Genomic DNA, 13,635 nt, shown 5'->3' with positions numbered 1-13,635 from the left:
TGTTTGCAATTCTTTGATATCATAAACGGGAAAATCGGTTATGCCTAAGCGGATATGTCCGCTTCTTTTCCAAATTATACAAGTTTCAAATTGAGTTAAATAGCGCGATAGATGATAGAAATACTTTATGTTGTTTTAAAAAATATGATCCATACTCTTTAATCTTTCAATTACATGACAAAACTGTTCGATTCTGTTCAGTGTTATATGTACATACATAAATATCCTGTTTTTGATCGGCCCAAACGTTTTTTTAGACAATGGTTTGGTTTATTTTTCATTTCCTTTATATCATACAATTTAATATAAATTAGGCAACATGGCCAAGCAACAAAATATAAAAGAACTAAATACAAACTATATATTTATGTAAAAAAAGTTAAACAACAATAGTCTTTCAGACACAACTCCTCCACCAAGCTGAGCAGCCGTTAAGCAGGCGGAGAGGAAAAAGGCAAGAGGCATCAATAGTCGCATCGACACAGATGCTGTGAAAATGAACTGTCAAACTAATTTTGAAATTGAAAATTTTGAATTAAAAATTTATTGATATTCGTAAAAATTGTTGAAAAATGGATATCATAACAACCCACGATTTGTGTCGTATAAGAGAACATATAAAAATCTACTAATTTTTGTCAAAACATTTTAAAATTATTGACATATCAATGTTCCCAAGCGTTGATGAATCTACCTGCATGCATCAATACATTTCGGAGCTAATTATCACTCGTTTTTAAACGAGCGAATGTAGCACCTAAATGTACTGATGCCTCTTGCCTTGCTTCACGGTTCAGTTTAATCCCGCTTCGGCCCGGAACAGGTTAGCAGCCATGGTTACTACACACAAAAATTGGCAGAAATTAGAAAAAAAAAATGTAGTAAGCTTGTGGTTACCTTTTTATTGTACCATGGGTAATGCGAGAGTAAAAAATGATTGATTATGGTGAGAAAGTGAAAGCACGCAACGCAACCATTTTGGTCGGAGCCATACGTTCAACTTTTGTGGTGAAAAATGTCGAAGGCGCATGTCGGATATTAGGTAGGCGTCTCAATCAGACCACACTAATATAAACAAGGTAACTTTATGCAGTCATATGTTTCCAATTGTTTAAGAATTATGGCTTAAATTAACGTTCGTAACTCTGTTGTAGTTTTTGCAATTGTTTGAACACCTATCTCACTAGACAAAATTTATTCTTTTGGTAACTTATACATGAACTCAGTTGTTTTGTCTTTTATCGACGATCAATAAAAATGTGAGCAAGCAAGCTATTACTATTTGTTAGTTTTTTTATAGATCCAAGCTAAATTCAATGTGTGGCATAGCACTTAGTAATCTGTCGCCTAGAAAATCGTCCGACTCCGTTGTCTGGCAAGACCCAGTCCGCCATTATGCTTCACACATTTTCATCGACCATTCCTCCTTGTCTTCGTTTTTGTGTGGTTCGGATCGCTTTTGAATTCAGTTGGAATAATTTTACAAACTATACGCATTGCAGTTTTATCATCAAACTTTTCAATTTTTTCGAAGTAGGAGAGAAATCAATGTCAAAAGAAAAAATCTTTAACAATACACAAAATACACCATAATAATGGTATCGATATGTGAGGTATAGAACAACAATTATCCGTTCCAGCGAGCTAGCTAGCAAAGGCTTCGACTCAATTTGCTCAATTTCTTTCTCAAAATAAAATATTGGAAAATTGTTCTTTTATTAAATTTCAATCTTGGTCGCTCAGAGTTTGCTTGAATATCTCCCATGGAAAATATCGACAAAATTAACGTTATATAAAAGGGTAAGTTATTGTTTTAAAAATAGAAAATATAGAAAATAGTGCAGAGTATTTGTGCATACAGTCGAATGCCACTTTGTTGTCTGTCGTTGTCGTTAGTGCCATGAATATTGAATATTTTGTGTGTATACACTGGCACTACTGACACTGTTTACATTTGTCGGTCGTCAGCTGTGGAAATTCATGGGACTTGATTCAATTTGGATTTTTATGGGCGTGCTTGGTTGGATTCCCAAGTTATTGCGGAGAAATAATACTTTTTGTCACTTAATTTTTTATTTTGAATTGTAGCGAGTTAGCAGCGCACCTGTCACAGAAGCAGCGTGCACTGAAAGGTAAGAGCGGAGGGAGAGAGACAGTTGAGAAGCTGTCGTCGTTGGTGTTTTTTCAAGAGACTCAAAATTGATAGAAACAACAAAAAAGCTGCTGCAACTGGTGCCTCTGCCGAGGACCAGCCGCCGCGCAAAAAAGGACGACGTTCAGCAGCAGGGGGTGCCACATCATCAGCAGCAGCAGTAACATTGTCTGAAAATTTCACTGGGTCAAATTTGAGTGGCGATCAGGCCAGTTCATTGTTCTCGGGAGACACTGAAACGGCGACAACTTCAAGAGCCGCCGCAGCTGCACAACAAGAGCGAATACGCAATCAAAATAATCGCGAAAAACAGACAAAAGGTGATTCAGCAAATCAAAAAGCAAACAATAACACCAATAACAAAGAAAACCATCAAGCAACGGAGAACAAACAACTTGGACAGCAGCAACACCTCTGCAATACAGTCAACGATACAGAAAAAAAATCGAGGGTAAATATGGATAATGTTGGAATGATCCCTTCCACATCTGCGGCTATTGAAACCGCATCTGGTGTCAGTAACCATGGAAGTGACTCATCGCCTAACATTACCAATTCAACAACAACTAATGGCCACGATTCTAAACATAATGGGTTCACTGCCAGGGATAACAACAACACGACAGAACCTTCCAATACACGCGACGATCAGAACAACCAGAATGAGGCGAACAACACGATCTCTTGGCTCGGAAAATCAAACCAAGAAATCATAAGACTCATTGGACAATATTTACAGGACTTGGGTCTCGAGAAGTCGGTCAACACATTGATGTCTGAATCCGGTTGCTACTTAGAACATCCATCTGCAACTAAGTTTCGCGAACACGTCCTTTCAGGGGAGTGGAGCAAAGCAGATGCAGATTTAAAGGTAAGCCTTTTACTTATTATTGGATCATGTTAGGTTATTTCCATCATACATACTAACAAACTGAATACGCCACACATAAAAATTGTTAAATGGTTTAAAAATTAACAAGAAATGAGAAGGCTAAACATTATGATTCCAAAACGTGTACAATTTTCACCTGAATACGCCGATTCAATGTTTTTTGGGACTCGGTGTTGAGTTAGACATGTATAAGATGTCCAAATTTTTAGACAGTTAATTTAGTATGAAAAATAATAAATAATTGCTATACAGATCTATGCCGAAAAAGCTCCTAAAAGTCTTCTATATACAGAAAACTTCCGTATGTTGCTAATACAAAGAAGACAATTCAGTGACAAATTATAATTTTAAAAAATGGTATGCCAAAAAGGCGAATTTAAGAAATATAAACTTTAGATATTCAATTCTCAACACAACACGACCCTAAAACTGCTCAGTCATATTGCCATACAAAAATATAATCATTTAAGAACTACGATTCATTGTTATTCCATTAGAAAAACGAAATGAGAATGCGTTATAAATATAAACATTTTCAGGAACTGGAACCGCTTATAGACAATGGGAAACCATCAACCATAACTGAAATGAAATTTATATTATTGGAGCAAAAATACCTGGAAAATCTTGACGATGGTTGTCCTTTGGAAGCTTTGCATGTTTTACGAAATGAACTTACGCCGCTACAACATAACATTTCGAGGGTTCATCAGTTGTCCTCATATATGATGTGTTCAAACAATCACGATCTTTACCAGCGTGCCAAATGGGAAGGTAAGGGAATATTATCCCGAGCCCTTGTAATGGAACGCTTACAGACATATTTGCCTCCCTCTGTTATGATGGCTCCTAGGCGTTTGCGATCCTTACTGCAACAGGCAGTTGAGTTACAGACACAAAATTGCATGTTTCATGATATGGCCTGGGAAACTAATCTGCAAAATGTATCTCTGCTAACGGACCACTGCTGCGCCACCGATGGGTTTCCACTCCAAACAATTCAAATATTATCAGATCATTGCGACGAAGTTTGGTTTTGTAAGTTCTCACCTGATGGCTTGAAGTTGGCTACTGGAAGCAAGGATGGTGCGGTTATAATCTGGGATGTCGATCCCTATAAATTGCAATTGAAGCAACGTCGAGTTCTGGACAGTCAAACCCAAATGAGAGTTGCTTTCATCAATTGGAGCCCCGATTCGAAAATGATATTGGTCGGCGGACCTGAAGACTCTACGGAAATATGCATTTTTAATGTCGATGATGGCCGCCTAATGATGAAAATGGATAACATGAACCAAGAAGATAGCCTATCCTGTGGGGCATTCAATCGTGATGGAACCAGGTTCGTCTGTGGTGGACAAAAGGGACAGTTCTACCTATGTGATCTCAAGGGTACAGTTCTCGATTCATGGGAAGGGGTGCGGATCAACAGCGTAGCGTACAGATCGGACAATAAAACTATATTAGCTGCAGACAACCACTTTCGGATCCGAGGGTTAGTAAATAATTCACATATAATTAAATGAATCTTATATCCTGATTTTCTTTCCTTTTGTGTAGATACAACTTTGAAAATCCTCGGACAGATTTCGATGTATTGAAGGAATCACACCCAATCATGACTTTTTCGGTTAACTCCGCAGATCGTTTAGCACTGCTGAACATTTCAAATCAAGGTCTGCATTTGTGGGACTTGGAGGATAAATGTCTATTGCGTAGTTTTCAAGGTATTCGTCAAAGCAAATTTGCTATACATTCGTGTTTCGGAGGAGTCAATGAAAGCTTCGTAGCCAGCGGAAGCGAAGACAAACATGTTTGCATTTGGCACATAAAAAGAGAAGAACCATTGGCCAAGCTGTCGGGTCACGCAAAAACAGTTAACTGTGTCTCTTGGAATCCCGTTTATCCCTCCCTATTGGCCTCAGCCAGTGACGACTCGACCGTTCGCATTTGGGGTCCCACATCTACACACAACATAAACGCTACACCCGAGAGTGATGATTGCTCTTCGTGTTCATCTTCTTCGTCGTGGAATATGACCTCCTAGAGCATAACAACGGAGATGTCGGACGTCGTTTTAGTGAAAATATCTGGACCCCTTTTGTCATAAGATATTTAATATTTTTGTTTTTAAGTACTCTATCACGCAAATTATAAAATTGCTTCTAGTTAATTGTGATTTAACTAAATTTATTATCGGTAGAGGACCGGTTTACTGATCGCAGTGAAGTTCATTCGGAGACGTGCTGTATCATCCATCACTATTTTCTTTCGAAATCTTTTAATTTTGTAACAACGAATTAGGTGATTTCGTGTTCCATCGCCTCGACACAACCTCGTGAATTGTGTTAATAATTTGTTGTTGCAGAAATTATTCAGCTTTTTAACAACGCTCTTCTTTTTGAGAATGTGCTAAAGAATTATCGAACCTCTACCGTGAAATACTGTCCTATATCTGCCCAGGACAGTGTAATTTAACGAAACGAAACACAGTTTGCAAGACTGCAGGTTCCTTGGGGTAGGGGAGAGAGAGCCCACGTGAAACTGCACCAATAAAGAGGTCTGCCATCATGTGTAAGGGTATACTTGAGATATTTTACACAATTTGCATATATACCATCAATGTGATTCGAGAATATAGAAGTATAAACATATATAATATAGAAGTAGTTTGATTTGTTAAGTGATCACATAATTTGAAATATTCTAAGCTGGAACAACATAGGTATATAAGACTTATTTTTAAACCAATCGCTAATAACATACACGTTTATTTTAAAAATATAGAATCCATTCTGAAATCAAAAACGGTACACTCGAAAGTACCTGATATGTTTTATTTATTAATGGCGCTTAAATATCTATGGCAAAATACTGTGTCATCAGATATTCCTTAAGAACATATATAGAAATCACAACCACTGTCGATATCACAGGTCGACACCGACTTACTACAATATACACGGAAACTAGTGCACACAAATGATGAGCTGTTACGAAGAATCGATGAAGCGATGCACCAAACTCTGTAGTGTTCTCCCGCCAGAGCATAATCGGCAATAGGAAGAATTTAGAAAAGTTTGCGAGTGCGTAAGCTTTCATCATCAGGTAGCTACTATCCATCACGCTAAGGCCGGTTGGTTTCGATCCCAAAGTAATATTTGCAATTACCATTAGCATTGTGCAAAGCAAAAATTCTGCAAAGAGGAACGACAATTGGGAAACCCATAGTTAATCTGTTTGAAACTTACCGCCGATTTTATAGGCACAACAATTATAGAATCCATGTTCATATGGTGGTGAATCGTTGTTGGCTATTTTCAACTTTCGCTCGTTTTCCCCCCTCCACAAGGTTAGCGATTCGAGCAATAACAATATCAGCGACAACTTCCAAAACAACTGCAACGAAACAGGTAATATAAAATAAGCCGTTATCTACTGACTATCCCAGCTATCTGAATATGCCAATGTTCAGCGATGTACCTTAAAATCTCGGTTATGTAGTGCATGGCGGTAAGATGAGTGGGATAGCAACATGAAGTCAACAATTATTATGACAGGTTCGAACTCTATATATTTATCTGCGGTTTTGTGACATTGGTCCTGAAAAGTAATTTCTTATTAAACCATAAATGTTCGTGTCTTAGTCAAATGTTTCCAAACGCTGCATATAAGATTAATTTATTCTATAAATCCGGTAATATGTTAAGCCACTGTTCGGTATTGACCCCATTGAAAAATTGTAAGTCCAACTGACGAAACAATTCGAATAGGGTCGTTTCAATGTTTTTCTAAATTCAATAATTTTATTGAATACAATTCAATAATTGCAATAAATGCAATGGATTTGTAACGCATAACATTTACAAATATTCAAATGTTCAATATCTTCAGTTCCATATGAGATATCGGAAATATTAATCAAAATAATGAGATTATAAGCTTATCAAAAACGGTCTGTTAAGGCAACGAATTTATTCAATATGAAACTGGTATCACGTTAGCCGGTCCAGTTGGAATCGTCCCCTAAAATTGTGTAGAAGTTTTCAATTTTGATGTGAAACCAACAAATCAATTATATTAGATTTTCATACTTGTACGTGTATTAATTTATTGCATTACTATACTTACACAGTTAATAGTTTTAATTATTTTATCATACTTCTTGTATAGATTGCTTTGTCTCTTCCCGCAATTTATGCAGACATAGCACTCCATTTCCACTTCCTTCATCGAATTTGAAGCAAACGTCATACAGCACACGACGAAGAAACAAATACCCAAGACAGAATTGGAAACTACGAGGCCTCTTAGAAATCCGACGCCGTAAAAGTTAGATGCAATGAGTTGAAAACATCAAAAAATTCAGTGTTCTGGAGATCGAAAACAGAGTTGGTCAAAGGATGTACGGCGTTTCCACGGCACTATTTTTTTTTTTTTGTTTTGAAATTTGACAAGGTAAATTACAAAAAATGCAGAGCAGGGAATGTTAATTTGAAATGAGGTTACCTTTATTTTAACATGTTTTTTTTTCGGGTAAGGTCATCGGTTGGGGGCTTTATTTAGACAACGGAACAGGAAATAAACATGGGATACAGTGTGGTATGTTAGCAAAATACAACTCTGCTTCAAGACAATTTTTCTTGTGTTGACGTCAGATTAGGTTCTTCGCTCGAACGTTGCCTCTTGACGTAACATGGCCCTGATTCTGTTCATTTCGATTAAACTTGGAGACTAAAAATTAGCAACTTTGAATAAATTTGTTTACCACGAATATTTTTGATTTTTTTTAACTTCATATATTAATGGCCCTTTGGGCTAGGTAACTGTGTTAATTTAATATAAATAAAAAATAAATTACGCTGAAAAGTAAATAATCGTATATGATGAGTAATTTTTGTTCACTTCTGTTATATGCCTGACCGTCCTATTCAAAACTAATAAACGAATATAAGGATCGTTTACGTTCATGCATAAAACGTTGCAAAATCTTAGGACTGATATATTTTTCATATTGTTATTTATTATATTTTTTATATATAAATATATAGAATAATTCGCTGATAATTTTGTTATGTATTTAGTTTTTTAGATTAATCTAGTTATAGGATGTTTTTATATTGTTGTATGTTAATATAAGTTTTTGGCCATGTTGGCTTATATATATTGAATTGTATGAAATAATAATGAACCACCCTAACAATGTGCCTTATTTCTTGCATTTTGAAAATAGCAATAAGAATAGATAACTTCGTATTGGAATTGGTAAAAGGGTAGCAGTTATATTAAACCTAATCATTGATAAGAACAACATTGATAAGCGCTACTGGTGTTCACATTATCATTAATATTTTTGGCCATTTTCCGAAGACATACGTAAATATCAACATTAGTAAATCAATACTTAGTGTTTATGACGGACTGTTTGTCGTTATTTGTCATGTTCATATAAAAGAAAACAACTTTTCTTTCGGACTTCGTACAAGAAAGAATGGACATTTTGTTAAATCCCATCCTTGCTATCCTTTTTCTTTTTGAACTTATTGGAGATTGCTGTGTTTTTGGATTTGAGGATAATAGTTCCAGCATACTTGTTCAAAGTGACGCAGATCCATTTACGGTGGGGAGTTCATACGAAGAGTTCCATGTAGATCACACCTCAGGATATGAAGTCGAAATAGTGGAAAATCCACCTGAGACAAATCTGAACATTCTTTACAACTTTGAGCCATTAATTTCAAAACTTAACCATGATTATAGCTATACGTGCTTACTGGACGAATTTAAAAACACTTTGCTGTGGTGGACTTTTCCCAATGGAACACTTAAAAATAAGAGTTATATGCTTGCATGTATGTTGATTCCATGTTATTCGAATTTATAAACATGTATATAATTGGTGATAATTTTAGCGGCAATTAAATATCTGGATTTATCGCATCAACAAACATTCAGTGATGAGGAATTGTTAAAAAAGATCGGTACATTTGGTGTACCTGATGTACATGTTTCCGTTTTCTCAGCAGCCCATAATAACTTGTCCCACGTTCCATATAACGCATTGACTGTTATGTCCTTAGATCTGAAATTTCTTACACTAAGCGGCAATAACTTTAATGTTATGGTACCCGACTACGGAGGAAACGGTAAGTTTGTTAAACACAACTTGGGTGTAATCGAAACGGCAGCATTTTTAATGGGGTTAATTAACCAACATACTATAGGTTGCCTGATTTCTGTCCAATATGCTTTAAACCCTGTCATCGTTTTCATTATTTCTCTGTTATTCCACTATAGGAAAAGAAACCATTACATGGGCAACATTCCCGATTTTACCTACACTAAAAGAGCTGGATATAAGTAATTGCAAAATTCAACATTTAACGAGAGAATCTTTTCGAAATTTAACCAGCCTGACAAGGCTCTACATGTCCAACAATAAAATCCTAGAATTGCAATCCGATGTATTCCTCCACGTCTCGTTGTTGCAGTATTTGGATTTATCTTTTATGAATGTCTTTGATTACACGTCTATTCCAACACAAACACTTAATACCCTTTATAGGCAATTATACGGACTCAAAATACAGCAACTGACATTTAAACATGTGCCTAACCTTAAGTATTTAGATTTTTCACACACGAAGTTATCTAAAAACAGTGCTGTCGCTTTCACCCATCTCGGCAACAGTTTAAAATATCTCAGTCTATGTTACACCGCATTCCCCATGATTGGCAATGCTTTGTTAAGGAATACGGCACTTGTTGCCCTGGACATGTCAGGAAATTCTTTAGCTGCATATAATATAATCGATGATGCATTTGAAGGTGTCTCGGAGACGTTGAGTGTGCTCTTTTTTGAATTATCAAACTTGAAAAATATATCTTGGGTCCGTAACCTTAGTAACCTGCGGATACTAGGATTGGCCAATAATAATATAAATTCAATAACATTTGAAACATTCACTAATTTAACAAACCTAGAAGTGCTCGATCTCAACACAAATCACATAGGCAATTGGTATAGTCGAGTTTTCACTAATAACGAAAAACTTCGTGTCCTTAACCTCAGAGACAATAATATCAATATTATTACTTCAGAAATGCTTAAAGATTTTAGTTTATTAAATTTTTTGAGTCTTGGCGACAATAACTTTGTGTGTGACTGTCTATTAAGGGATTTGGTTGATGTTAGCAATTCAAATAATAGAAACTTGGAATGCGCTCACGAAATAATCCAGGAAGCTCTGGAGTATACATGCGACAACCTCTCTGAGAACAAAACAGTGGCCGATGTAGTAGCTTCACATACACTGAAAAGATTAAACAACAGAAGAAAAGGCGCATATCCTGTACAAAACATGAATCTGTCAGCAGCTTTTAGAAAACTTCGATTTCACTTCAATATGTCTGGGATGTATCCAAAAACGTGTTCCTCTGTTACTCCTCAAGCAAGCCCGGTAATGATGAATAAGCTTAACGAATCGACAATGTTGAAGTTGCAGCTTTTAGATTATGAAGATGCTCGTTATTGGTGCTTTAACGAAACGGAAAAATTGGGCTTTTTCGATCTGAACTGCCACCAACGGTCTCTTGTCGAAGATATAGTTCATCAACTTGATAACCTCACTTATTACGTTGTTGTGATCGTCGGAACATTACTGGCTGTTACTGTGGTCGGTGTAATCATTTATGTAAAGCGTTGGCACATATACTATTACTATTCTTCCATTAAATCCGCCGCTTTGATGTCAGAGGCTGTAAAAGAGAACGATGAGAGCCTTCGGTCCTCCCACGAAAATGGAGGCGTAAACATGATATACGACATATTTATTAGTTACTGCCAAAGTGATCGCGACTGGGTGCTCACTGAACTAATGCCCAATGTTGAAGATAATGGTGATATTAAGATTTGCCTGCATGAACGGGAACTTTCAGGTAATGTATGTTTTTTGATATCGCATTACGCTATAACTAACTCAAGGGCTCAAATTTTAACTTTGCTTTGAGACCTCTTGCTTACAATACAACAAAATCTTAATTTATAACTCTTTAAGATCGGCGTTACAATTCTGGATAACATAATATCATGTATGGATAGGTCCCGTTCGTTAATGCTCATAATATCATCTTCATTCCTTCTTAGCCACTGGTGCCAGTTCGAAATGCACTTGGCACAGCGAAGGTAAATTGAGTTAGTAAAATATTATTTTTGCATAATTTTATTGCCATTTCCAGGATGTTTGATGTGTGTAGAGATTGTTTGATTCTTGTCTTTTGGAAGAAATACCAAGACATAAAAGACCGAAAAATTGCAGTACCTAATGGATGTAAAGACATATATAAGTGGCCAGGAGGTAAAAATAATAACAAATCCCGCCCAGAAGAATGCAGAATTTTCTGGAAGCGGTTAAAACGTTCAATGCAAAGAATTGCTTCTGATGGTGTTCAATAATGGAATTCGGTAAACAAGTAATACGATGCGATAACTTTCTAGTATATCTATGTGTTGTACTTAAATAAATGCGTGCCCATATACACCATCTTACCAAAATATGTACTGTTGCATAACCGTATTTCCAAAATTCACAAGGTCCCTATATCCATTAAATAAATGTGTTACGTAAGTTACACACCGTCTTGCAGCAAAACAGTTTGAAATAAATAAATTCAGTTTTCACACAAATAAAAAAGCAAAAATACGGAGGGTTAAAGGTACAAATGTTCAACTTTAGTAAAACCATGCCGGACTTCATATATTTATATTGTACAATGGCTAAAATAGTGCAACCACACATTTATTTAAGTATAGCCTTAGTATTTTTAAAAATAAAAATAATATAAAAGAGTGCGAGTAAATCCCAATATTTCGTTATATCTTTAAATGTTTATATGCACAGCAATATATTTTTAGGAAGAATGTACCTGATGTCCTCTCAATTCTTATTCGAGAAAAACTTAGTAGGCAAGTAAATAATATTCAATTTTACGGAAATACTTGTTTTTATATTGTGTTGTGACTATGTTAGTACTGACGAGCATTCATTTTTTATTTAAGTATAAGTATAATATAAAAACTAGTTTATTTTAATTCCAGCAATATTATTATCCAGAATGTACCTGATATCTTCATAAATCTTATGCGAGAAAATCTTATTGCACATAGATTTAAACTTCTATGTTTATTTGTAGTTGAAAATGATGTTATAAATAAATTGGCAATAGCAATTTATAACGTAGACTGACTCCAAAATGCCTAGTTGCACCTTAAAACGTTCACGGGGAAGAACATTACGAATTTTGAGATGTTAGAAAATGTCTGATAAGTTCGTGGATAAAAAACAAATGTGTAGGCCAAAACAATCACAGAAGAAATGACTACTGCTGAAACTACTGACTACTGTTAAAACAGTAACCTTCTTTTGAAAGCTTTGCACACCAGCTTATTTTTATTGTGTTCCCGTACATTTTAAGTGTTAAAACTAGTAAAATAGCTGATGACTTATACCAGAAATATTTATCACTTTAGACATGTAAAACACTGGCAGGATATTCAGCCTCATAAATCCTCCACCATTATAATTCTTCCAAGTAATCCATAGCAGCTGAGTTCGACATATACCTTATAGGCCAAACACAGTCATTACTTTGCCTTATTTTCTACCTTTGGAAATGTCATACGATAAAAGAATGTGTTGGCTCTATTCAGATACAATCATATGATCAAATTTGAAAACCATTACTCTATAGCTGGTGTCTTGCAAATTCAGGTAAATATGACTATGGACGGTATAATAAAATGTATTGTGATTTGTCAATTCTCACGGTTAAATGTGAGAATATAGAATGATTTTTTCTGGCGTGGGAAATCGACTGGATTTTCCCAAAAACACAAAGGAGTTTTAGATGACTTAGTTCAATTTCGGCCCAAAGTTTCACTAGATCACCCTTTGTTTCTTTAAGAAAGAAAGCTGATAGCTATACAGAAAAAAATCCATTATTTGTTTCTGTTAGAAACCATTAGTAGAGCAATATGATGTGTTTCAGTAATATTTACCCGGCGTGTTCTTTTTAAATAGTACGAACATGAACCTGGTCCAAAACTTATCTTAAAACGCCTAATTAAAACAGATCGAAAGAGCAAAATCTTACTGGTCATTTGTTTCCCAGTGATACACAATATAAGATAACATCGAATTGTTCATGGTAGAAGAATTAGGTAGATGCATTAACGCATAGGAACATTGATATGTCAACATTTTAAAAATGTTTTGTCAAAAATAAGTAGTTTGTATATGTTTTCTATATGGCGCAAATCGGAGGTTGACATAATGTATTTTTCAACAATTTTTACAAACTTCAATAATTTTCATTCAACATTTTCAATTTCAAAATCAGTTTGACAGCTCTTTGTCCCAGCAGCTGTGTCGATGCGATTACCTTTATTCTTCTACCATGGAATTGTTTCAAAATATTTAGTGTTCAGACAGGGTTATACTTTACTATTTTTGTAAGTTAACTATTTTTATACTTTAGCAAAGCAATTGCCAATTTTTTCGTCACCTGTCAGATATTTTTCTTCGGCGATCTG

At 35.4% G+C, this 13,635-nt stretch overlaps 3 protein-coding genes across 4 annotated transcripts; 2 read left to right on the top strand and 1 right to left on the bottom strand.

Moving 5' to 3' along the window:
* Nucleotides 1-1,462: 1,462 nt before the first annotated feature.
* On the top strand, nucleotides 1,463-5,852 carry LOC101900466 (WD repeat-containing protein 26 homolog). Its single transcript, XM_005177185.4, has 4 exons — nucleotides 1,463-1,800; nucleotides 2,089-3,023; nucleotides 3,584-4,539; nucleotides 4,605-5,852. Exons 2-4 carry the CDS (start codon nucleotides 2,610-2,612, stop codon nucleotides 5,089-5,091), a joined length of 1,857 nt encoding a protein of 618 aa, XP_005177242.1. The 5' UTR covers nucleotides 1,463-1,800; nucleotides 2,089-2,609; the 3' UTR covers nucleotides 5,092-5,852.
* LOC101900645 (protein ARV1) lies at nucleotides 5,838-7,340 on the bottom strand. Of its 2 annotated transcripts, XM_005177186.4 has the most exons (4): nucleotides 7,176-7,337; nucleotides 6,528-6,647; nucleotides 6,296-6,443; nucleotides 5,838-6,241 (listed from the first exon to the last, which is right to left on the bottom strand). In XM_005177186.4, exons 1-4 carry the CDS (start codon nucleotides 7,296-7,298, stop codon nucleotides 5,898-5,900), a joined length of 735 nt encoding a protein of 244 aa, XP_005177243.2. In that variant the 5' UTR covers nucleotides 7,299-7,337; the 3' UTR covers nucleotides 5,838-5,897. The 2 variants fall into 2 exon arrangements, with proteins under 2 accessions (XP_005177243.2, XP_019895682.1); XM_020040123.2 differs by lacking the exon at nucleotides 6,528-6,647 and having other exon boundaries at nucleotides 7,176-7,340.
* A 962-nt stretch (nucleotides 7,341-8,302) lies between these two features.
* Nucleotides 8,303-11,068, top strand: LOC131801794 (toll-like receptor 3). Its single transcript, XM_059120745.1, has 3 exons — nucleotides 8,303-8,896; nucleotides 8,957-9,190; nucleotides 9,342-11,068. The coding sequence occupies exons 1-3, from the start codon at nucleotides 8,536-8,538 to the stop codon at nucleotides 11,051-11,053; spliced, it is 2,307 nt and encodes a 768-aa protein (XP_058976728.1). The 5' UTR covers nucleotides 8,303-8,535; the 3' UTR covers nucleotides 11,054-11,068.
* The last annotated feature ends 2,567 nt before the right edge of the window (nucleotides 11,069-13,635 follow it).

Source organism: Musca domestica, unplaced genomic scaffold (assembly GCF_030504385.1).
Source record: "Musca domestica strain aabys unplaced genomic scaffold, Musca_domestica.polishedcontigs.V.1.1 172, whole genome shotgun sequence".
NCBI lineage: Eukaryota > Metazoa > Arthropoda > Insecta > Diptera > Muscidae > Musca > Musca domestica.
The sequence above is the reverse complement of the archived record's forward strand: the minus strand, read 5'-3'. Positions and strand labels throughout refer to the sequence as shown.